The sequence below is a fragment of the Eleutherodactylus coqui genome, chromosome 2, assembly GCF_035609145.1.
Source record: "Eleutherodactylus coqui strain aEleCoq1 chromosome 2, aEleCoq1.hap1, whole genome shotgun sequence".
NCBI classification, from domain to species: Eukaryota; Metazoa; Chordata; class Amphibia; order Anura; family Eleutherodactylidae; genus Eleutherodactylus; species Eleutherodactylus coqui.
The window spans coordinates 189,965,088-189,991,202 of NC_089838.1; the positions used below are offsets into that span (position 1 = coordinate 189,965,088).

General features: G+C 45.6%; 1 protein-coding gene across 1 annotated transcript in view; it reads right to left on the minus strand.

Moving 5' to 3' along the window:
* ITIH2 (inter-alpha-trypsin inhibitor heavy chain 2) overlaps positions 1-26,115 on the minus strand; it is a 48,756-nt gene that overhangs the window by 2,214 nt on the left and 20,427 nt on the right. Inside the window, exons 12-20 of the mRNA XM_066592097.1 lie at positions 25,691-25,872; positions 18,670-18,858; positions 17,803-17,942; positions 15,647-15,819; positions 9,860-10,054; positions 7,434-7,547; positions 4,286-4,484; positions 2,351-2,523; positions 1,516-1,627 (exon numbers count right to left, since the gene is read on the minus strand). Coding sequence (XP_066448194.1) covers positions 1,516-1,627; positions 2,351-2,523; positions 4,286-4,484; positions 7,434-7,547; positions 9,860-10,054; positions 15,647-15,819; positions 17,803-17,942; positions 18,670-18,858; positions 25,691-25,872 — 1,477 coding nt within the window. The remainder of the gene's footprint in view (positions 1-1,515; positions 1,628-2,350; positions 2,524-4,285; positions 4,485-7,433; positions 7,548-9,859; positions 10,055-15,646; positions 15,820-17,802; positions 17,943-18,669; positions 18,859-25,690; positions 25,873-26,115) is intronic.

Genomic DNA, 26,115 nt, shown 5'->3' on the forward strand with positions numbered 1-26,115 from the left:
GCTGGTCCACAAGACCAGAGAAGTCAGGCTGCTGAGTGTTTACACAAGGAGAGCAATGGAAGTGGCTCACATGGAACAATTACAGAAAAAATGAAAACAGATATTTGAAAAAAAAAAAATACAAGTAATCACTTATTGCCTGGCATATATAAAAAAAATTGCTGAAGTGTTGCCTTTAGGGCTCAGTCAGACGATCGTTTTTTGAATGAATGAATGACAGCTTAGCGCTGCCTGTGATTGGTCCCTGCACTCAGCCAATCAGTGGCAGCACTTTCTGGAGGCGGGGAATTTCAATCCCCGGCCACCAGAAGTACACTGCCAGGGACAGAGCGAAGAGTCGGTCAGCGATTCTAGACGAGTTAACTTTTTTTTTTTCCTCTTTTTCTACAGCTAAGGATGATTTTCAGAGAAGGGCTTATATTTAAAGCCCTTCTCTGAAAATCCCTGCAGGGCTTACCATCATCCCATTGATTTCAATGGGGCTACAGAAGCGCCGGCCCCATTGAAAGCAATGGGAGAACATCGCGCTGTTGTGTGACAGCTGTGGCAGGGGAATTCTTTATCCCCACGGGGAGTCCTCTTGTCACTGAACACTGTGACAGTGCTGTCACAGTGTCCAGTGATAAGGGGACTCCCCTCAGAGATGAAGAGGATCGTGATCTTCTCTATATGTTCTTAATGAGGTCGGCACTGTTCCCTCTGGCCCCATTGACCATAATGTGAAACCCCTGGATGTGACAGCATCCAGGAGTTTCACATCCAAGGAATCCCTTGCTACAGTCGTCACAGCCGAAGCAGCGGATAGCGATGGCATCGCACTTTATGTGTGAATTTTGCCATCGTGTCAACGCACAGCAGTGCGAATTTTACAATGCAACGGCTGCTTTGGTCACACAAATTTTTGACGGATGCGTTTTTTTTCACGCAACTAAATGCGTTCAAAGAACGGTCGTCTGACTGAATTAAAGTGCACACATGGAAAATTGTAGGAATTATTTGGTCTTGTGACCAATAGAAAGATCTTTCAATAATCCATCTCAAAATTCCAGCTAAGGTGTACTCTCTGGAGTGAAACATTCAGGAGCCCCGAGGGCATAAAATACTACAGCTAATATCAGCCGAATGATCTCAGGGCTTTATTTTAAAAGAATTGGAGTGGAGTGATACCATGTAGGTCTAAATACCAAGTGGTTAATGCCTAAAATGTCTCGCTCAGATTAGGAAATTAAAGAGCAATTTTCTTGTGTTTGTGCAGGTCATGTTATGTCTACCATGTACAGTTTTGTCCCTATACAATGGTCAAAGGGCTACAAAAATGACAACTGCTCTAAGCACAATGTAGAAGGAAAGGAGAATGGGGCTCTCATAGACTGATAGTGATATTTATCTGGGTTACATAGTGTTTGCATGGGGTTCTTTCTTATAAAGAATTACAGTCTGGAATCATAATATATACTATTTATGCTAGTGTTTGCCTTTACTTCAGGCTTAATTATACATTTTTTGCATACAAACCTTGTTACAGTCAGCTGTTTTCCTTTAACATTCATTGTAGCAATTGGTTTCTCAGGATCAGTTCCAGGTCGTAGATCATAGACATTGACTTCAGGTTCCTTCATAAATTGGCCTAGATAAAGACATAAAAACACATTTAGGGCTCTTTCACACAAGTGTCGTTTTAACACTCAGATAGCCATGCTAAAGCCGCACTAAAACAGCACAGCTACCTGCGTGTTAAATCAGGTGAACGAACATGCTATTAGCGAGTATGCCGCTCCCCCTAGGAGTCTATGGGAGCTGCTGGCACTGTACCATCAAACGATTGGACATGTCCTATCTTTTGACAAAGAGAAATCTTGGTGTAAAAAAAACATGCCTATTGTCCTATCTTTTGACACACAGTTTTTTTTCGGAACATCAAAAAATCGTTCATCTGAAAGGACCCATATGAAGCCATGGGTTCTTTTAGATGCGATTTAAAAAAAAAAAAATTTTTTTATGCACCTACTCAGAGTCAAAACAACGCTCATGTGAAAGAGTCCTTAATATGTATTGTCTACCCATAAATAGATTTCTGTCATAGAATGTTGGTAGATTACAGGTAATGATATATGCAGTCTGCATGGAAACCAAAAAGAGAAACTGAGATGGCAAAGACCATTTCAGATGACATAATGCCACGTTACTTCTTGTTGGCCTACTTTATATGGGAGTCCACTTTACCTACCTGTAACCTACTTCTAACTGTCTAAACCCATTTCTCATCACATATTGTTTTAACTTCATTAATGCTCATCAGAGACAAAACATGCTTTACCAGTTGGTTAACACTTATGCCATGATAATTTACCTATCAGCCCATGTGTTGTATCAGAGAATGTGTCACTAGAAGGAAAGTATAACCCAAGGAAGTCTACATTGATAGGGTGATTCTTCCAAACACGATGCAGAATAATTAGGAATGACAAATTATTATCCAAAGTGATTGTGATATTGCTTTCCTTCTTCACTGATACAGCAAGCCTGTAAACCAAGAAAGCCATTATGAGTGGAAAACAAGAAATGATGGTCATCCATAATATTCAACAAATGACCAAACTAGTTAGAAGTAAGAAGTAATAAGTACAGTTTATCTGTTCTGTTCTTTTGATGGAAACATATTTGCAATATACATTATATGGCATTAAATACTAAAGCCAGGTGGCAAATATTGACTATTAGATACAATATCCTTTAGAAACACCACGTTTCAAACAGCAAATTACTAGTCAGAAACATCTCTGGGAGGATTTCCACCAAGAATGGAAATATATCTTGACCAAAAAACCTAGAAGTTGATCCACCACGTCAGAAAGAGTATGCAAGGCTGGGCAGAAGCTTTGAGGAGTCTATAATTTGAAGTTATTTCCAAGAGATGTTTTTGTTCGTTCTTTATTCGTTCAATAAACACAGACATCTCAAAGCATCAAGATTTCTGTCTATTTTATTTTAATTTTACGTTTCCAAATTTCGGAGGGGGGTACCATGAACTAATGAAAATGGCATTTGAGTCACATAAAAATCAGTGTTTTATGAAGGCCATGCTACTGTTGTATCTCTGGAGTATTGATTGAGCAGGAGCTGGAATACCACAGCAGATTCCAATTGTTGCCTTCACTTATTTTTTATGATGCAATGTCTTCACTTAGGAATTTTGTCAATTCGAAGTGGTGAAATGCTGTTTGAAATTATTTTTCCATGTTGTATTTGTGCTTCATGTCTTTTTATCTGGGCCCTGCAACTCTTTTGAGCTCCTTTCCCATTATCTAAAGGATAGTTGGACCTTGTAGATCTCCATGGGAAAGAAAGTGCTTTCTCTTAGGGTATCTTCACATGTAGCAGATATGCCGTACGTTTTCCATCTAGATTTGTAAGTAGAAAATCCACAGCATCATATAGAAGCAGTAAACTGTATTTTAAAATATCTCATCCACGTGATGTGGAAAATATCCATGTGGAAAGTGCATGGAAATTCTCCCGTGGGATGGATTTAAAACTTCAGCATGTCAATTTATGCTAATGTTTTTCACTATGGATTAACCTGTTAAGGTCCATTTACACACACAGATATCTTTCAAAAGATTGAAAGTTCAGCGATCGTTTTCCACAGGCTCCCCTTGGAGAATTCAGCACCATGGACAGCAGACACAGTGTGCGGTCACGCTAATCAGCTGTTCTGCCTGCAAGGGTGAGAATTGAGAACAGCTGTAACAATGTTAGCAGCAGTTATCAGATCTCCGCTGGCAGAGCACAGCATGCGGTTCTGCTTATCAGCTGATAAGCTGTCCAAGCAGAACTGAAAACCATCCTTCGGCAGAAAACTGAAAGATGGGCAGATTTAAACACAAAGATTATTGCTTAAAAGACGGCTTATGAGCGAATTTTAAGCGATAATCGTTATGTCTAAACGGGGCTTTGGTGAGCTGAGTGAAACCTGCAGCACAAATGTAATACATGGGATGGAGTACAGGGAGTACACGTGATGTCTCTGACAATTTACGGTGAAATCTGTTATGGATTTTTACTTTTCAACTTACTCCTCGTCTGGGCATCCTGCAGGATTTAGGAACGACAGCCTTTTTTATTTTTCTAAAGAGCGATCTGTATGATTGCACTATGTACCTGTTGTGTGCTTGTAGACGTTTTATTGTGCAGTGATTCTGTAAAACCTAACCACTGGCAGCGCTACAAGAACACAAAAGGAATTATTTGGAGTTTTCAGTCCACATGGAATGATTGCACCCACCCATTATATGTCAAAGAGCTGGACTCTGACCACTTCATTACTCGAGTGTAAGATGAATCTTTCAATGTAATTTTCTCAGTGCTTATTTCAATCTTTATTGCCAGCTGTTGGAAATACAAGCCAAATGTACCAAAGTAGGTATTTAGCTTGCCGTCTTTGGCTTTCTTCGCTGTTACAATTTTCCCATTAATTGTAATACCTATAGTAAAAGAAAACAAATCTAGTCACTGTGAATTCCAGTATGACATTTTCTGAGTACTTTTCTACTATTGTTACTGTTGAAATATAATCCTTTACTGCAGTTAAAACTCAAAAACTCAGGTGTAACTTCCATCAGTCATTTCATCCCATCCTTCCACTCTCACTATTTTACATTGAGAGTGTTCCAGAAATATGACGCATAGGGAGTAATTTAGCCTTGGTCTTATACCGGGGCTTTTGAATGCAGAATGTTGCTATGGTAATTAAAGGGGCTGTTCAGGTGTGGAATGATTTATTTAAACATGCGTGCAAGTGTGATAAAACAATAAAAGCAGCCTTACTCACCTGTTTGTTCCCCAGTGATCCAAAACTGCAGCTCCCGTGGTCCTCCTGGACTTTGTTTACAAATGGCTACCACTTGACAGCCTCAGCCAATCAAAGTCCGCAGTGGATGCATGCTATTCTCCAGACATTACAGCTCAGCTACTGGGAGCCATGATGCCAGGAGAATTACGCCAATCAGAGGCTGCAGCGGACAGGTGGTAGGCCTTTAGAAAACAAAGACTGGGAGGACCACCGAACCTGCAATGTGGGATTGGTGGGGAACAAATGGGTGAGAACAACTAATTTTATTATTTTAATTATTATTATACATTGTACTCATGTTTAAAAAATTGTTCCACACCTGGACAACTCTTTAAGAAAATAATTGGAAGTGACCAATGATGGCTGTAATGGCACGAGTGATAAGAACAACCATTCATCCCCACACTGCAGGTAATCTGCCTGTATAGACAAAAGGAGCAAGTGCGGACATGCTGATTGTCAATCAGTTCTCATTAGCAGGGCAGATTTTCTGCCTGTGTAAAACCACTTTAAGTATGGCCTTTTTCAGTGATATCTTGTAAAGGCCCATTTACACCAGCAGATGATCGCTCAAATGACAGTTTGAATGACAGCTTTGAGCGATCATTTTACATAAAGTATTAAGTAGCTACTCAGCTACTTAAAGGGGTTCTGTCTGTAAAATAAAAAAATGTATACCCATCTGCATCCTGCCCTGCATCCCTGTAGAGTTAAACCTGTAAAAAGAAAAGAGTGAAGAAAAAGAATAACTCACCTAATCCCATTGTTGTTCTCCCTCCGCTGTTAACCTGCCATGTACAGGGTCAGCTCCAGCGGCTCCTGCGAGTTGATGCGAGTGCACATGCGTGCCAGGAAAGGGGACGCATGCGCACTCGCCCTTGACTCTCCGAGGACGGCAGAAGTTAGATGCGGCCAGGCCAATCAGTTGGCGACACGTCACTTGTGATGCGCCGACTACTGACCCGGGCGGCAAGTACTGCCACCCAGCATGGTCGGAAGCTCGCACTTTGCCAGCTTCTGCCCTGCATTCGGACAGCTGCCGGAGAGAAAGAAGAAGAGCAGCAGCCTCCTGGTGATTGGACCCAAGGGCACAGGTGAGTATGTTTTTTTCTGACAGAACCCCTTTAAGTACCAATTAAGTATGCAAATGAAGCCTTCACTTAAAGCAGTTAATAGCCCGAGAGCTATTCTCTGTGCTCAGATCCTTTGTTCTCCATGGTGAAACAATGCTATCAGCACTCCCTGTAGAGAACTTCTGATAACAGTGAAGGACAATTTTTAGGTTGGACTGAATTGAAGGATCAGCTAGCAGTGCCCGAAAAGCGCACGATGGGCGCACATTTGCACGCACCAATTATCGCTAAAACGATAGCTGATTAGCCTTTTTTTTACAGATCATCGGCGGGTGTAAATGGGGCTTAAGTTTGATCTTTTCAGTTGGTTGCTGCTCATACTTAAAGGGGGTTGTGCTAAGATGGAAAGTTATCCCCTAGCCACAGGATAGAGTGTAACTTTCTAAACAGTGAGAGTCTCAAAGTGCCTGCAGACACATATGTCACCACTAGGGGATCGCCTTTGTATCTCAGCACAACCCGCTTTAAGTAACAATTATTCACTGAAAAGATCCATCGTCACATTTGTGTATTTTAATTGTGTTATATTCAACCTGCATAGTAAAGTTATGAGTGGATAAATAAGCATTGCTCAACCATGCACCATTATATTGATGACTTTCTGTATATATATATATATATATATATATATATATAAATAAAATCTAGATGTGATAACTTTATTGCCTAAAAGGGAAACTGATGCTTGCAGGCTTCGTGAGCACCAAGGCTTCATTAGGCTCCTTTTATTAGTCATTCATTTGTAATCCAGCCTCATGGAGGGGCTTCTGTTGCAAATATTTTCCTGGTTAGTCAATAATAGTGTCCTCTCTATAACTTTTTTTTCATACAAAAGCATTTACCAACACACAATTACACTGAGGTTGGATTCACAAGAGCATGTATTGGCCGCGTTTTCACGCCCGGCTGATATACACCGCCCCTCTGATGCATTGGTTTACAATGCATCAGTGCACATGGGCATATTTCCGCGACGTAAAAGCGCCTGGACGGCCAAGATAGTGCATTTTGGCCGGGTGCTTTTATGCCAGCGGCAGCTGCATAGACTCCTATAGGAGCCTATGGTAGCTGCCGGAGAAGGGAGGTGGGAGGGAATTTAGCAGCGTAACTACTAAACTCCCACCCCTTCCCTCCTGCTCTCCACCGCTTTCCGGCTGTTTGCTATGGGAGGAGCGGGATGGGCCGGAACTAGTTGCTAAGCTCCCATCCCCTCCCATTGCTGGCAGAGCTAAACTGTCTCTCCCACCCAACGGCATTGCTGGCTCGGCGTATATGTACCGGGCCAGGGCTGTCTGAACAGGCCCACATAAGTTAGATTTGTGCGCCCGCTCACACGTTTTTTACATCGCCGTCAGGCAAACGTAAAAACGCTGATGCCCATGTGAATAAGCCCTAAGAGGAATGGGGTAAAGCTGAGGGATCTTATTGCTAGTCTACAATCCCCTTACCTAGTTCAGGATCTGACAACATGTTCAGGATACTTCCAGCCTGTGCATCAATGTTGAAGCAGACATCTGTTTGACTCTTTGGCAAGTTTATGATGAAATGTGGATCATTATCAACTGCAAATACAAAAGCATTAACGATAGATTGTACCTAATGCTGTGAAGTATTGTATTGCAAAACTAAAGGTACATGTTGCACAGCATAAAAAACATTTAGTCTAATTCTCTTTAGTTCCAGACTAAAATTAACAGCATTGCACTGCCATAAGACAGAAGTAATGGTAAAATATTAAACTGAGCAGGTTACTGACATACAATACACTCTTCTGTAAGGAGTAAAGTCATTGACATTGTAGACCACATAATCCTTATAGAACAAAAGTAGTATAAGATGCCTCCTCTCAGCGCTTCTCTTTTCTGGTCCATAACAATAGTGTATATGGACAGCGGCTGTCTTCACGAGACAATCTCCTTATCCATGTATTTCTGTACAAAGATCATTTTTGTAATTCAATGTTACTAAAACAAATGTATCTATTTTCTGCACTTGGAGTGTATTTTAAAATATTGAAAGCTGACTGCTGGACTCTGAACCTAATGACTAGAGGGGGCTGATGTGTTACACATGTAATTTATACCTTTTGCTTTACTCATTTATACAGTGCATTACTTATACAGTGCACTGGGCACAGTGGGAGGAGATGTGTTACCTGCAGTTTACAGCAAGGCAATGGAGATGTGGGGAATAATAATAATAATTATTATTTTAATTAATCATGATTTTCTTTCTACAGTAATTACAAAGTATCATCATGAGGGTGCATTCAGACGACCGTATATCGGCCGGGTATTCATGCCGGCCGATATACGGCATCTCTCTCTGCAGGGGGAGGAGGCTGGAAGAGTCGGGAGCAGTGCTCTGAGCTCCTGCCCCCTCTCCACCCCCCTGCACTATTTTCAATGAGGAGAGGTGGGGCAGGGGCGGAGCTAATTCCTGAAACTTAGCCCTGCCCCCATCCCACTTCCTCTCATTGCAAATAGTGCAGAGGGGGTGGAGAGTAGGCAGAGAGGGGGCGGGAGCTCAGATCACTGCTCCCGCCTCTTCCAGCCTTCTCCCCCTGCAGAGAGAGACGCCGTATATCGGCCGGCGTGAATACCCTGAGGCCGAAAAAAGACGTATGCCCATCCAGTTCAGCCTAATAACCCCAATATTGATCCAGAGGAAGGCAAAAAAAACCCCATAGTTTCAGAACTATGTTTTGGCTGAGTGTATTTGCGTCAGCCGCGTACATGTTCTATTTTTCATGCTGCCAGCGTACTTACGCACCGTATATTCACCCGTGTGAACAGCTGCATTGTAAAACCAATGCTTCACATAGATACCGTATATTCGCCCGGGCAAAAAAAGCGTATATGCGCTCGTGGGAATAAAGCCTATGATGGGAGCTGGCGCTCATCCATCACAGTGAAGCGCTGCTTTCTAGCACTGTGGCATTTATTGCTTGGACATCTCTCAGGTACTGAAGTGAGTGACAGTCATCCCATGAAAAAGGACCCTAATTAAGTCACCACTAATTAGATAATGTTTCCCACATCACCTTCCACATCTTCCCTGCTGTAGGCTACATGTAACACCTCTCCTCCCAGCTGTAAACTACATGTAACACATCTCCTACCTGTTGTAAACTACATGTAACACCTCTCCTCCTGCTGTAAACTACATGTAACACCTCTCATCCCCGATGAAAACTGCATGTAACACCTCTCCTCCTGCTGTAAACTGCATGTAACACATCTCCTCCCTGCTGTAAACTACATGTAACAAATCTCCTCCCCGCTGTAAACTACATGTAATATCTCTCCTCCCTGTTGTAAACTACATATAACACATCTCCTCCCTGCTGTAAACTACATGTAACACATCCCCTCCCCACTGTAATATGCATGTAACACATCTCCTCCCTGCTGTAAACTACATATAACACATTTCTTCCCTGCTGTAAACTACATGTAACACATCTCCCTGTTGTAAACTACATGTAACACATCTCATCCCTGCTGTAAACTGCATGCAGCATATTTCCCCCATCCTGTCATTAGGTTCAATGTCCACCAATAAACTGATTTTGCAAGAATCTTAGTCCTTGCATTTGCAATGAATTGGAATGCACTACAAGTGCAGAAAATAAATGGTTAAACATTTTTAAAAGCTTGCAATTACAAAAATTATTTTTATGCAAAAATACATGAATTAAAAGAAAAGATTAGTGAATGTGTCCATAGCCTTTAAATACTTGTGACACATTTTTCTTTTTTTTAGGTGTGATCATTCCATATCGGATGTGGATTAAAATATGATGGAATTCACTACAAAGGCTACAATTTCCAATATAATAATACATGTATGCATGTAGGTAAGGCATACATACCACAGTTTGGAGATCCATTTTGAGTGTTTTTGCAGCGTGAGGCTTGTGCGGCCTTAGGAATAATTGACACAATTCCAGAGCCTTTTACCTCCTCTTCGGTAGGAGTAGTAACTGATGTAATGTCGCACTGCTCATCGTTTGTTCCCTTTGTTGGGTGGGGAGGTGGAGGTGTACCTTTCGTAGATACAGCCAGTGCTGATGGGAGGAAAGTGATAAAACATTACCATTTAGTGTACTCAATAATTTTTTGTTTTTCTTTATTGAACATGTTTTAATTCATTATTTGAAAGAAAAACACTGACACTCTTATCTCTCTATATTATAATTTCCATCATCTATTTGTATCTCAATAGTGTAGCCTGCTTGGCATTATTGTATTTTAGCATGACAATGCACTTACAATGCCAGAGGAGCAACAACCCATATTACAGCCATCCCTTTCTCTTTCCCTAGGTGTAAGTGTAATGTTGTAGTTAGCGTGCAGTATGCTCTTTTGTCTACATTACATGTGTCAAACACAAGGCCCCTGGGCCGTATCCGGCCTGCTGCTCCATGTTATGTGGCCTGCGGCGTGCCGACGCCGCTCACCACTGCAGCGATTACCAGCTGGGGTGCCGCAGCTCCCCGCTGGTAATCGCGCTGTTACCGTTGATCCCGGCACACACTGACATCAGTGTGCAGCCGGGATCCTCCTCCCCTGAGTCCCCTGCTCATCAGTTCCGCAGGAGAGGGCTCGGGGAGGAAGCGTTCCTGGCTACATACTGATGTCAGTGTGCATCCGGGCTCAGCGCGAGCAGAGGGGGAGCAGTGCTGACAGCAAGGAGGAGGTAAGTATATGGGTTGAGGGGGGGGGCTTATTATTACTGAGGGGGGCTTGTTATTACTAAAGGGGGGCTTATTACTGAGGGGAGGTTTATTACTGAGGGGGGCTTATTATTACTGAGGGGGGTTAATATTGTTACTTAGGGGGGGGTTCATGTTGCTATGGGGGTATTACTACTAAGGGGGTTAATATTACTAATTGGGCCACTCTAGGGGTCGTTATTTAAACTGGGGCCACTATCAGGTTCACTATTAGGGCTCGTTCACACGGGTGTAATTGTATTTCGGTCCCACAAATACGCTGCGTATTTGCGTAATCGAAAATCGCTTATGCCTGTATATTTGGGCACGCAAAAAAGCGCATATTGGCCCACTGAAATGGTGTGCAAATATGCAGTGAATACTTAGGTTTCCTGCGCACTCACCACGTATTTGCGCGGCTTATTCACTTCAATGGCCTATTGGGGTGCATGGTACGCAACAAAATAGGTCATGCTGTGTGAAAATATACATCATGTGAAGGAACTCATTAAAATCAATGGCTTCTATTCACTGCATATTATGTACACAAATACGCTTGTGTGAACAGGCCCTTACTGTACTGTCTTAGGTCCCCTGCACACGGGAGGAAATTCCGCGGTGGGATTTCCTGCAGAATTTCCGCCCGTGGAAGCTGCCATAGGATTGCCTTAGAAAACGCAATCCTATGCAGACTGACGTGATTTGTCCATGCGAAATATCGCGCGGAAAACAAATCGCGGCATGCTCTATTTTTGTGCGGGGCTTGCAGAGCCCCCCACAGAAATGTCACTCCCTGGCCGCTGGCTCCGCTCTGCGCATGCACCGGCAGCTGGCACATCACAGAGCCGGAGCCGCGGGAGCAGGTGAGTGCCGCGCTGGTCCCTGCAGGGGCTGCGAGAATTCTCGCAGCGGGATCCGACCCGGCCGTCTGTAGGCGGCCTTACAATCGGCCCTTTGAAGGTCACCATAAGCCTGATGTGGACCCCGGTGAAAATGAGTTTGACACCCCTGGTCTACATGTTTGTTCCTTCCTATATACATCGTGCTGTTGGGATCGGAGATAGCAATACTGACAATGGCATTTAAATGGCCTGACAGAGAGATCTCTCATCTGAATAGCCTGTCCTTATAATATCACCAGGTGCCATTTCATTGCCTTGGCAGCCTGGAGTCTTGTGAAGCCACCCCAGGCCTGCCATGTATTTTCTACTATTAAGCCCTGCCTGTGGCAAGGAGCGATAAGATGCCTGTGGATATAAGATAGGCTGCAATACTCAAATATTGCAGCATATTGTACAAGTGATCAGATAATAGCTAGTTGGGGATTAAAAAAGCAAAAACTAGATTGATAAAGTTTTTAATTAATAGTAAATTTACAAGTTGAAACCTCTTCCTTTTCCCAGTCATTGCAGCAAAAAATAAAAAAAATTGGTTACTTTGCATCTGTAAAAGTTCAATCTATTCAAATAATACAGTATTAATTCTGTACAGTAAATGCATTCAGAAAATTCCAGATTTGCATTTTTTTGCTCAACTCATCCTTAAGAAAAAAATTGACTAAAAGGCTATCAAAATGTTGAAAAATACCCCCAAAACACTACCAATAAAAAGTACAGGTTGCCCCACATAAAACAAGCTGCCACACTAGCCGACTAGCATAAAAATAAAAAAGCTATGGTAGTCAAAAATGGCGACATTTTTACTGTACCATGAACTTTGCTAAAACAAGCACCCCCCCCCCCCCAAAAAAAGAAATTGCAAAATCCCATCATCCCATCTAAATGAATGGATAGAGTTGCTCATGTACGCAGCCACCTCTACATTCCTCCTCCACTTGGATGCAGCGATCAGAGGCCACATCACAATGTGGGATATGGGTGGGGGATATGCCATAAAGGTGTATAATGGAAATACTCCATTAGTTAAGATTCAAAACTGAGAAATATACATGATACAGTTGTTTTAGTCACAATTATATATCAAAGTGTTTCGTTTTCACTTTCAACCAGTTACAAATAGGCTGAAAGTCTATCATTTTGCATCTGGTAGCTGTATGTGGATTTGGGTCATTAGCAGCAGTTAAATCCATGTGCGGATCTGCATGAAGATGTGCAGTAGAACTTAGAGGCTGATCTTTGGAGATCTGTTGCAGATTGAAATGTCAAATCCATATTGAAAAAAAAGCAAGAGAAGATCTGACTGTTTTAATTTCCATTATGGAGTCAGGAAGGAATTTTTTGGGTTGGGATTTTTTTTTTTGCCTTCCTCTGGACCAACAACAAGGGGTGGGGGGATGTTGAAACAGGCTGAACTAGCTGGACATTGTCTTCATTCAGCCTAACATGGTGTGTTACTGTGATGGTAACACTCTCGATTTAGTTTTCCTCCGTCTCTGCTCTGCTTCTCACTTTACTAACTCCCCACTTCCACTCTCGGATCACAACCTTCTCTCTTTCTCCATCAGGCACCCTAGCATCTCTCCTGACCCTCCTATCTATCGCACCTCTAGGAACCTCCAGTCTGTCCGCACTAAACAGTTTGCCGAAGCTATTCAGTCCTCCCTATCGCCCATCTCTCGCCTCCCCTGCCCTAACCTGGCAGCCGAATACTACCACACCACCCTCAGCCGTGCCTTGGATGAAGTGGCACCGCCCGTGACGCGAGCTGTCAAACGCAGACCACGGCAACCCTGGCTCACGTCCCAAACACGCTTCATCCGGCGGTGCTCTAGGTGCGCCGAGCGGCTGTGGAGAAAGTCAAAGCTGCCAGCAGACTTCCTCCACTTCAAATTCATGCTTAAAATGTATAACCTAGCCCTTCACCATGCCAAACAAGTTTATTTCACCTCCCTTGTCTCCTCACTATCCCACAACCCCAAACAACTCTTTGAGACCTTTCACTCCCTCCTCAGCCCCAAGGAACAGGCCCCTGCGACAGACCTGACTGCTGGAGAGCTAGCTGCCTATTTCAAAGAAAAAATTGACCACATTCGAAAAGAAATCTCTGAAAGCTGCGTGGTTAGCCCTGATCCCAGCTTCATCAGCACTGCACCCAGCACCTACTCACTATCTACGTTAGAACCAACGACAGAGGAAGAAGTCTCCAGGCTCCTTTCCACTGCCCGCCCTACCACCTGCGCCAGCGACCCTCTCCCCTCTCACCTCCTCCGCTCCCTTTCCCCAGCTCTCATTACTCACCTTACCACAATCTGCAACCTCTCCCTAACCTCTGGCACTTTTCCCTCCTCATTCAAACACTCCATTATATCCCCTCTGCTTAAAAAACCAACCCTGGACCCGACTAATGCTGCTAACTACCGACCCGTCTCAAACCTCCCCTTTATCTCCAAATTACTGGAACGCCTGGTCTACTCCCGGCTTACTCGCTTTCTCTCTGACAACTCACTCCTCGACCCCCTCCAGTCTGGTTTCCGCTCTCTACACTCGACCGAAACTGCCCTTACAAAAGTAACAAATGACCTGATGACTGCAAAGTCGAGAGGATATTACTCTCTACTAATCCTCCTTGACCTGTCTGCTGCATTTGACACGGTCGACCATAATCTCCTTCTCACTATGCTCCACTCTATTGGTCTAAAGGATACTGCTCTCTCCTGGTTCTCCTCCTACCTCTCTGACCGCTCTTTCAGTGTTTCCTTTGCTGGTTCTATCTCTGCTCCACTTCCTCTCGCTGTCGGGGTACCCCAGGGCTCGGTCCTTGGTCCCCTTCTTTTCTCTATCTATACTGCCCCAATTGGACAAACCATCCACAGATTTGGCCTCCAATACCATCTCTATGCTGACGACACCCAACTATACACCTCCTCTCGTGAAATCTCTGGACCATTCCTCCAAAATATCACCGACTGTTTGTCTGCTGTCTCTAACACTATGTCCTCCCTTTATCTCAAACTAAACCTCTCTAAAACTGACCTCCTTGTCTTTCCACCTTCTAACCGACCTCCCCTCAACATCTCCATTCCAGTGTCTGGCACCATCATAACCCCCCGACGGCATGCCCGATGCCTTGGCGTCACACTGGACTCTGACCTCTCCTTTGCCCCCCATATCCAATCTCTGGCCCAAACATGCCACATGCACCTCAGAAATATTGCTAAAATACGTCCGTTCCTAACCACGGACACGCTAAAGACGCTCGTGGTTGCGCTCATCCACTCCTGGCTTGACTACTGCAACTCGCTACTCATTGGCCTTCCCCGCACTAGACTCGCTCCACTCCAATCCATACTAAATGCAGCAGCTAGACTCATTTTTCTATCCAGTCGTTATTCAGACGCCTCTGCATTATGCCAGTCGCTGCATTGGCTGCCCATCCACTGCAGAACTAAATTTAAACTCCTCTACCTCACTCACAAAGCTCTGCATGGCGCTGCACCACCATACATCGCCTCCCTACTGTCAGTATACCACCCAGCGCGCTCACTCCGATCGGCTAACACCCTCAGACTAAACACCCCTGTAATACGAACCTCTCATGCTCGCCTACAGGACTTCACTAGAGCAGCACCCATCCTCTGGAATGCTCTACCCCAAGGCATCCGGACAATTCCCGATGCACGAAATTTCAGACGTGCCTTAAAAACGCACCTCTTCAGGGAAGCATACCAAATCTCCTGACCTAGTCCCCTGCCCCTCACTATGGTGCTCCACCCTGTTTGCCTTCTGATAAATGATCTGTACATAATATTTCCTATTGCCTGTGTTCCCCACCCCCTGCACCTCCTGTACCACCCTCAACCCATTTGTGTCTAACCCAATGTACCTTATATTGTAATTGTTGTATTGTTTTGCATTTATCCATGCCTGAAAGCGCTGCGGAATAAGTTGGCGCTATACAAATAAAGATTATTATTATTATTATTATTACTATGTAACTAATGTAATCCTGTTGTAAAGTAACTTCAAGTAAAGTCATTGTACTGACTTTGACAGCAAGGTCCTTTCTGTGAATTTGGAGAGTCTGCCAACATTTTCTCCTTTCCATCTTCACTCTCTATCAGCATGGATGTAAAAGGGGTCACAACATGGTGGTCGATGGACAACTGCAAAATTTTCTTTGTTAGGCCGCGTTTCGCTTCAGCTGTGGTAGCCAAGTTCCTGTATAAGAAATCACCATTGGTAAAATTATCTTATTACACATAGGGGGACATTTATAAAGGCTTTATGCCGATTTTCTGGAGTGGAAAAGAAGCAAAATTTGATGAAGAGTCTGTTTGTGGAAAAACTTTGCACCTTTTCAGCCTTCTGCATTGGCATCTTAACTTTCAGGGAAAGTGGGTGGGGCTTTGCAGGAGGGTGTGTGGCTCCCAGACCAATAAATTTATGTATAATTTATGCCAGAAACTAGTGTAAATTATACCAGAAATGTACGCCTGGTCGGGCATAGTATAATTATCCCCAGCACCAGAGGCGTAACTTGAAGCTCCTGGGCCCCAATGCAAAACCTGTAACAGGGCCCTCAACTATAATGCTTTATTCATAGTACTGGGCTCCCTATATGGAGAAGAGGGGCCTTATGGTCCCCCTAAGGCTCCTGGGCCCGGGTGCAACCTCTATAGTTACGCCCCTGCCCAGCACATACTATGCTTAATACATGAAGAGGAATACCCCTGTTCTTGTATAAGAACAGGGGGTATGCCTCTTCATGTATTAAGCATCCCATGCGCTGGAGAAAATTACACTAAGCCCAATGTCGGAAATTCCTGGCTTAGTAAATTTCTCCCCTAGTTGCAGAACTGACAATTTTTTTCTGATTGTTTAATTCCTTATTTCTCATCCATTACATGTTATGTAATGTCAGGCCTATGTCGGTGCTGACACTAAAACCTCTTGTAAGTGCATCTTAAAGGGTAATGCCTTCTAAAATTTTGCCATGATTTTGGCATTGATTTCATGCAAAAATTTGCAGTGAAAGCCACACCATTGTAGCATTCTTTTGAAATTCGCGCCATAGTTCACACATTGCAGATTTTTCCAAATGCAGATTATGAAATCGGCTTTGTGGAACAAAAGAATTGACAATGCAAATCCTAGTGCAGTTGCCTCGAGACTTTTGCATCTGGTAGCCGTATGTGGATTTGCGTCATTAGCAGCACGTGTGGATCTGCATGAAGATGTGCAGTAGAACTCCGAGGCTGATCTTTGGAGTTCTGTTGCAGATTGAACTGTCAAATCCATATTGAAAAAAAGCAAACAAAGATCTGACTGTTTTAATTCCCATGTGAACGAGGCCGAAGGCAAATTTTAGTCTTGTGTAATGCAGCCACATTTAGTACCAGTATTACGCAAACACCATATTGACCTTCACAACCATCATTTTTAATTATCCAAATGCATCCTAACTGAAAAACTAGGTAACTTTATAATAAATCTAAAAACGTCCTACCATTTTGGGTGTACAGTTCCAATACACAGTTATGCATCTCCATGGTGACAGACTACAAACACTCTGTGAACTCTGATCCTGCAGTCAAACACCCTTCTATGCATCGACTACTTGTTTACGAGTAGTATATACATTCAACAGATTAGAAATTGCAGGATCAGACTACACAGGATTGTTCTGCACTCTAGTATTTGGGAACTCTTTTTTTCAATTTAGACCCATTACAACAATGAAAAAAAAACCTGTTTTCAAGGCCTGTAGCCCCATGCTGAATACACATATGGCATCCATAATACGCTGTTTAACCAACCTGCAAATTTGCATCTATGACAAAGTCTGCATATGTTATAGGCAGATTTCATCCCGATGCTGGTGTGGAACTAGGCATGGTTTCATGCTTTGCAGAGCAATGAATGAAATCTGCTGAGAAAATCCATGCTATTTTCATAAGAGAAAGGGCATGATGTGTAGAATGCACTGAGGATTTTTTTTTTTAGCTGTAAGTGAATGGGGTGTGTTGTAATCCCACTCACTTTGTATTGTACTTTGTAGCTACAAATTAATGGGAAGTGTGAACTGGCGATTGTATTTTGGCTTGAGCACTGTTATATGCTTTTCCATCTCTATAATGACTGGATTATAATGAAAGGAAAATGATCCATTAATAAAGAAAGGGATATTTAGATTGCCCTTACCTCTCAGCGAGTAACTGGTTAATGGTCAGCTGGGCCCAGTATTGCTTGGCGAAATCAGGAAATGCGTGCTTGCTCTGGGCAAAGAATTCATTCAGCGCTTCAACTTCTGCAATTGTTTCTATTAGGAGGCCAACCTCATCCTGAATAGAAAAATATTTCAAAACGTTACGATAATAAGAATTTTCATTGGATTTCTTCATTGTTCATGCTAAAAACACTATAGGAAGTCATGAATACAACATGCAATAATACATACAGGCTAATAAATGCAGGCTGATTTGTATACATGATTTAATCTCCCAACCTCTACTTTATGCTAGATGTCTCCATAGACTTCTATGGACCAGATGTATATTATAGACTCTCGTGTGGCGCAGAATGCTAAGGCAGCAGGAATGCAGTTCTAAGCTCTCGCTCATGACCTGAAGGTCGACTCAGCCTTCCATCCTTCCAAGGTCGGTAAAATGAGTACCCAGCTTGGTGGGGGGGGGGTAATAAATAAAATAATTACTTGAAAGCGCTTTGGAATAAGTTGGTGCAATACAAATAACAAGATTTATTTTGTATTCTATTTAGATGTATACCAAACATTTGTCGTTTTTCAAATGTGTGTCCAGGATGGGTCGCCGTACCTTTTTCAATTGTATTGACAATAGTAGTCATCTACACAATCCAATACAAAGTAATTCTACTTATGGTTCTTATGAAATATGTCTACAGATATATACACAGAAACAGCAGCCTAAAAAGGATCATTTATGGACAAGATACACTCTAGTGCACATATATTTCTGTATCAGACACATTATTGTCAATGTATCAATCTGTATTCTTTAGGAAATCATGTAAAGTTCTTGGAAGACTTACAGCAGATGTTGCAGTGATGAAGCTTTCCATTGGCGTTTTCTTTTCAGGATCAACTTTACCAGCTACAACAAGTTCATCCCCTCCAAAATAGTGGTGGAAATGCCTATTTGTCACATCAGAGATTCCATTTAATGGATACTGAAAATCAATGTCCTTGAGAAGAGGTGTAGAGACCTTCTTATAAAATTCCTACAAAACAAAAAGAATCAACTATTATTGAGACAACGTCAATTTTCTGTAAGGTCACTTTTACACAAGACTGTGGCCGGAATACGAACTTGTGTCCCTGCCAACTGCAGGTGTTACGGCACTCTGCCCCCCGAGCGCCAGTTGGGGTGCCCTGATCTCCTGCACCCCACTGTCCCTGCCTACTTGCCTCGGCCCTGGCTAACCCCAGGCGGACAACTGGGCGGCAGTCCCTGCGCTGGCTAGGGACCTGGCGACTACCTGGATGGAACTACTAACAGGGGACAGAGTGCCGACAGAAGAGGCAGGTGTAACAGACCAACAAAACTACTAGGTGAATCAAGGCTGGAGGTGAAGCTCACAGGCAAACGAAAGGAAACTGACAAGCAACTAGGACAGACTAGAGTAGACCTGACTAGAGGCTAGCAGAACCAATAACTGGCAGTGAGTTCAGGTCACTGCCAGTCTTTTAACTAAAAGCCTCCGCCCCCGGGCGGAGAGTGGGAGGAGCCGACTCTCCCACTGTTGCATAAGGGAGGTGGATGAGAGCGGGCGGCACCCTACGGGCGGACACGCCCACGCCGCAGCACGCTGGCTGCTCCACGCTGCTGCACGCTGGCTGCTCCACGCCGCCGGGAGATCCCTGACAGCACAGCTCCGGGACGCCGAAGCCGAGCTCGAAGCGGCGCGCGCCGGCCGCGGGAATCAGCGCCGCCCTGCATGGTAACATTACCCCCCCTCTGACGGGGGACCTCCGGGCCCCCAGAAACTCGACCAGGCTTATCTGGAAAACGACGGTGGAACCGCCGTACCAACACGGGAGCATGAACATCACATGCGGCCACCCAGGAATGATCTTCTGGTGGAAAACCCTTCCAGGCCACCAAGTATTGTAGGATTCCTCGACACCGGCGAGAGTCCAGTATCTCCTGGACCTCGTATTCGACTTCATCCCGGACCAGGGTGGGCGGAGGGGGACCGGAGGTGGGTATCACCGAAGGGACAAAAGGTTTCAGCAGCGACTTATGGAATACCCTGTGAACCCTCCATGTGGCTGGCAACCCCAGCTCGTAGGCGAGTGGGTTCACCACACGTGTGATGGCAAACGGCCCCACGTAACGTGGCGCCAGCTTCAAGGACGGGACCCGCAATTTGAGATTTTTAGAAGACAGGTATACCTTCTGTCCCACCCTGTAAGGTTCAGACACAGACAGACTCTTCCCACTGCGCAACTGCATACGGGCCCCCGCTGCCTCCAAGTTTCTCTGCACCTCTTTCCATACTCCCCGAAGCGTATCTGTGGCGTCATCCGCTGCCGGACAGAGCGACGGAGTAGGGATTGCTGTAAGGAAGCGAGGATGCTGACCGTATACACTAAAAAATGGAGACACCCCGGTAGAAGAACAAAGGCGGTTGTTTAGTGCAAACTCTGCCAACGGCAGGAACTCTGCCCACTGGTAAGCCTTTTCGCTGGCAAACAACCGTAAATATTGCACTAAGTCTTGGTTCTTCCGCTCAGTCTGACCATTAGTCTGCGGGTGGAACGCTGACGAGAAGGAAAGCGACGTTCCCAGGTTTCTGCAGAAGGCACGCCAAAACTGCGACACAAACTGAACCCCGCGATCAGATACAATATTTTGGGGAACCCCATGTAGGCGAATTATTTCCTTTACAAAAATCGTGGCAAATTCTTTTGCCGAGGGTAGCTTTTTTAACGCCACAAAATGTGCCATCTTTGAGAACCGGTCGACCACCACTAAGATAGTGGTGCACTTCTGGGATTCTGGTAGGTCAGTGATGAAATCTACTGATAGGTGAGACCAGGGACTGGAAGGAACCGGTAGTGGTCTCAGGGGACCCTCCGGAGGACGCCGCCGACTCTTATTGCGAGCACAGACCGAGCAACCCCTCACAAAGTTGCGGATCTCCTGAGACATGCCTGGCCACCAGAAGTATCGGGAGCAAAGCTCCAGGGTCCCCTGGAACCCTGGATGCCCGGCGAGAGCCGACGAGTGGGACTCATCCATGACTCTAGGGCGTAGGGTCTCTGGCACAAACCATCTGCCCTCCGGCACCCCTGACGGAGCGTCCTGCTGGGCATCCTGTAGTTGAGGGACGAAGTTAGACTCTAACACTGCCACCACCACGCCGGGGGCTAAGATATTCTCGGGAGTCATGGTCCCACTGTCTGGTACCCCGAAACTCCGTGACAGGGCGTCCGCCTTCACGTTCTTCTCTCCAGGGATATATGTCACGACGAAGTTGAACCTGGCGAAGAACAACGCCCACCTGGCTTGACGAGCAGTGAGTCTTTTCGCATTGGCGAGATATACCAGATTCTTGTGATCAGTATATACGGTAATTGGGTGTCTAGCACCCTCAAGATGGTGTCGCCACTCTTCCAGAGCCCATTTGATAGCCAACAATTCACGGTTACACACGTCGTAGTTGCGCTCTGCTGAATTGAACTTTCGCGAAAAGAACGCACATGGGCTATAGCCAGACCTCCCACTGACTTCCTGCGACAGTACTGCTCCTGTCCCCACTTCCGACGCGTCTACCTCAATAAAAAAGGGTAGTAGTGCGTCCGGCTGTATTAGCACCGGGGCAGTCGTGAATGCCTTTTTTAGACGGCTAAAGGCCTCAAGGGCTGCAGGCGACCACTTACCCAAGTCAGCCCCCTTCTTAGTCAAGTCGGTCAGAGGTTGAGCAATAACTGAGTAATTTCTAATGAATTTGCGGTAGAAATTTGCAAAACCTAAGAACCGCTGGAGAGCCTTGAGGTTGTCGGGTCTGACCCATTGGGAGATTGCTGCTACTTTATCAGACTCCATCTGAATCTCTGTGGGGGAAATTACATAACCAAGGAAGGATACTTGTTTAGAGCCAAATGTACATTTCTCTAATTTGACAAAAAGTTGATACTCGCGCAAACGGGTCAGGACTAACCTCAGGTGCCGCACATGTGAATCCCAGTCAGGTGAGTACACCAGGATGTCGTCCAGATAAATGACCAGAAATACCCCCAGGAAGTCGTGGAAGACCGCGTTCATAAAACCCTGAAACACAGCGGGGGCATTACAGAGTCCAAAAGGCATGACCAGACATTCAAAATGTCCTAACGGGGTGTTGAACGCTGTCTTCCATTCATCTCCCTCTCTGATGCGAATTAAATTGTAAGCCCCCCTTAAGTCCAGTTTGGAGAACCAGTGAGTCCCTACCACCTGATTCAACAAGTCAGGAATTAGGGGCAAGGAGCACTGGTTCTTCACAGTGATTTTATTCAAGGCCCGATAATCCACACAAGGCCTTAGTGTCCCGTCCTTCTTCTCTACAAAGAAGAGACCTGCCCCGGCAGGGGACCTGGACGGCCGGATATGTCGGTTGGCCAGAGCTTCCGAGACATAGGATTTGAGGGCTTCGTGCTCACGACCGGACAGATTGAAAATGGCTCCCTTAGGGATGGGACCGTCAGGAATCAGGTCGATACCACAGTCCCACTCCCTATGAGGGGGCAGAGCCTTAGACCGTCGTTTGGAGAACACATCCTGAAAGTCTGACAAATACTCCGGAATGAGCACCGTATCTGCGGAGCACACAGCTATGGTAGACAGGTGATTGTGACACGATGACCCCCAATGAGTCAATTCCCGGGTGGACCAATCAAATTGGGGGTTGTGCAGTGCCAACCAGGGCATACCAAGCACCACATCAACCGACATTTTTTCCATAACCAAGAAAGACAGTTCTTCCGAGTGGAGGACCCCCACCGTGAACTGTAATCTTGGGGTCCTCCATCGTACCAAGCCTGTAGAGAGAGGGGTGGCATCAATGCTGGTAAAATGAATTGGCGTCTTCAACGCCACAAATTCCGCCATCAGAGAACGGACAAAACCCAGACTTATCAAGTTAGCGGCTGCTCCGGAATCAATAAACGCCCGCCCTGATCGGGAAAAATCCCAGAATCTAACATGACACGGTACCAAAAGTTTAGGAAGTACCTGAAGTCCTAGGCGATCCTCCCTGCAATCGCCTAGGACTCGGAGTTTTCCGCCGGTTCCGGCTGCGGGCGTTGAGACCTCAGTGGGCAGGTTATCACCCGATGTCCAGCTTTCCCGCAGTAGAGGCAGAGACGATGCAACAAACGGATCCGGCGTCGCTCTTTGGGGTCCAGCGGGTCCACCTCCATCGGCTCGGGCGCAGAGACTGGTAAGGAGGAGGAGGGACCAGGGCCACTGACCTCCCTGACTCTACGGGTCTGCCTGTCCTGCTTCCTAGACCTGAGCCTCCTATCTGCTCTCACCGCTAGCTCCATAGCCTCCCTTAAGGACCCGGGAACGGGATGGGAAATTAACAGGTCTTTAACTGCGTCCGAGAGGCTCTGCAGAAAAACGTCCTTCAGCGCGCTATCGTTCCATGTCGTATCCCCCGCATAGCGTCTGAAGTTGGAGCAATAATCCTCCACACACGACAACCCCTGCCGCAGCGCCAACAACCGTGAAACCGCCAACCCCGCTCGGTCCGGTTCGTCGAAGATACCCCCGAGTTCCTGAAAAAAGGAGTCCACGGACTGCAGGCAGGAGGAACCCTCGGGGATGGAGAAAGCCCATGTCTGTGCCGAGCCCCGCAGCAGGGACATTATCAGCCCGACCCTCTGAGCCTCCGACCCGGAAGAACGGGGACGCATGCGAAAAAACAGGCGACACGCCTGTCGGAAAACAAAAAACTTGTTCCTCTCCCCAGAAAACACCTCGGGAAGAGGGCACTTGGGTTCGGGGCTGGTTGAGGCGTCCAACCCCTGCGACACCCCCCGCTGCTCCTGGGCCATCATGCGGGCGGATAAATCCTGGATCACAGGCACCAGGGCCTGCAGCTGGTTCGCGAGGGAACTGATCGCCTCCATGACAAAAACGGTTTTAAAGGGCCAGTTATTATGTTACGGCACTCTGCCCCCCGAGCGCCAGTTGGGGTGCCCTGATCTCCTGCACCCCACTGTCCCTGCCTACTTGCCTCGGCCCTGGCTAACCCCAGGCGGACAACTGGGCGGCAGTCCCTGCGCTGGCTAGGGACCTGGCGACTACCTGGATGGAACTACTAACAGGGGACAGAGTGCCGACAGAAGAGGCAGGTGTAACAGACCAACAAAACTACTAGGTGAATCAAGGCTGGAGGTGAAGCTCACAGGCAAACGAAAGGAAACTGACAAGCAACTAGGACAGACTAGAGTAGACCTGACTAGAGGCTAGCAGAACCAATAACTGGCAGTGAGTTCAGGTCACTGCCAGTCTTTTAACTAAAAGCCTCCGCCCCCGGGCAGAGAGTGGGAGGAGCCGACTCTCCCACTGTTGCATAAGGGAGGTGGATGAGAGCGGGCGGCACCCTACGGGCGGACACGCCCACGCCGCAGCACGCTGGCTGCTCCACGCCGCCGGGAGATCCCTGACAGCACAGCTCCGGGACGCCGAAGCCGAGCTCGAAGCGGCGCGCGCCGGCCGCGGGAATCAGCGCCGCCCTGCATGGTAACAGCAGGGTTTACTGAGCCAAACTGTCACTCTCATAGATTGCTTTGATGGTGAACTTCAGGTCAGTAAACCTTGTAGTTGGGGCCTGGACACGACTTGTATTATGGATACAAGAATGCGGCTATAGGGGCCCTTTCACACAGGTAGAATATTTCTGTCGGGCTGCTGCGGAATTCTGTAACAAAGTCCGTACAAAGCAGTGTGGATTTTGATTCAGAATGAATTGCAGCTTGTGATGTGAAATGCCGAAAATTCCAACCTTATGAAAGGTTCCTAATCCGCTCATGTGAAACTGGCCTGTTACCTTTATGCCTATTTCACACGAGCATTTTATCACGGCTATTTTGCCGCAATAAAACACCGGCCGAAAATCGCGACTATCTGAAGCATTGGACTCCAATGCATCTGTTCGGATGAGCGATTTTTCGGTACATAAAATTGGCCGGCCGAAAAAGATAGCACATATGGTGAGCATACCGGTTGGCTGCTTTTATCCGTTCCCATAGACTCCTATGGAAGTCATCAGAAAAGGGAAGGGGGAGGGAATTTAGCAGTGGCTCGCATTGCTAAAGTCCCTCCGCCTCCCTTTGGCGGTGGCTCCCATAGACTAGGAGGGAGGGGAAAGGATTTTAGCTTGGCAAACGCCACTAAAGTCTCTCCCTTTCCCCTTGTCAGCAGCTCCCATAGGCTTCTATGAGAGCTTCTATTGCCACTATCAGCCAGCAAGGTTAGGGGTAGAGACTTTAACAGCACTAAGGTCTCTCTACCTGGCCCACGGAATTCCAGGCTGCGACGTATATACGCTGCAGACCAGCCATGTGAACAGGTGAGAAAATGAGAGATTTAGCCATTACTTGGTCGCAGCTTTCTCCCAATTATGTGATTTTAGGCCGCAATGATGGCGGCCAAAAATCGCAACGCCCGTGTGAAAGAGGCCTTAAAGTGGTTTCACACACATTTTTTTTTCCTAGAGCTGCATTTTTCAATAATTTTTTTTATGCAGTTTTTTTTAGCCAATGCCACAATTGGATCCAGCAGGAAGGGAAAGTATAAGTCCTTCCTTTATATTTCCCATAACTTTTGAATCCGCTTCTGGCTATTGCTTGAAAAATTGCATGAAAACACACTACAAAAACTGCCACAAAAACCTGCATGTGAAACCATTCTCAGAGGAATTTTCCCTTGAGGAGAGTTACATTATCTTGAAATAAATCATTCTTATGTTATTAAAACTAAACAGCTTAGAGTCTTGCAAATGTTATCAATATAGCAGCATGGCTGAAAAGGTAAGTATTCGCTTAAGAAGTAAAAACCTTCATTTGGGCAGCTGTATCCTGGTTTCCATAAATCCTCTGAGCCAACCCATGGTTCTCCTGGGACAGTCTTTCTAAGAAATCATAGTCCACATCAAACCCAATGCCAAGGGAATTCACCGAAAACTCATCACCGTTATTTGTCTTTACATTCTTTAGAATTTTAGACAGTTTCAATTCACCTGGAAGAACAATAAATTAAATCAAATCCCCATCCATAAGAAAAGCACATGGGCCCTTGCCTTCTAAGTGATAATTGAACACAAGTGAAGGAGAACCTTCCTAAATTCCTTCTCTTGTGTGCCAATCTACCAATGATTGTGAGCCATGGGAACCATTAGGATGCTATTATATGAGTGCTAGTGGCTGAATTAGTGCTCGCATTTTCAATACAATTGCCAGGCTGACCTGGCAATTAACACTAT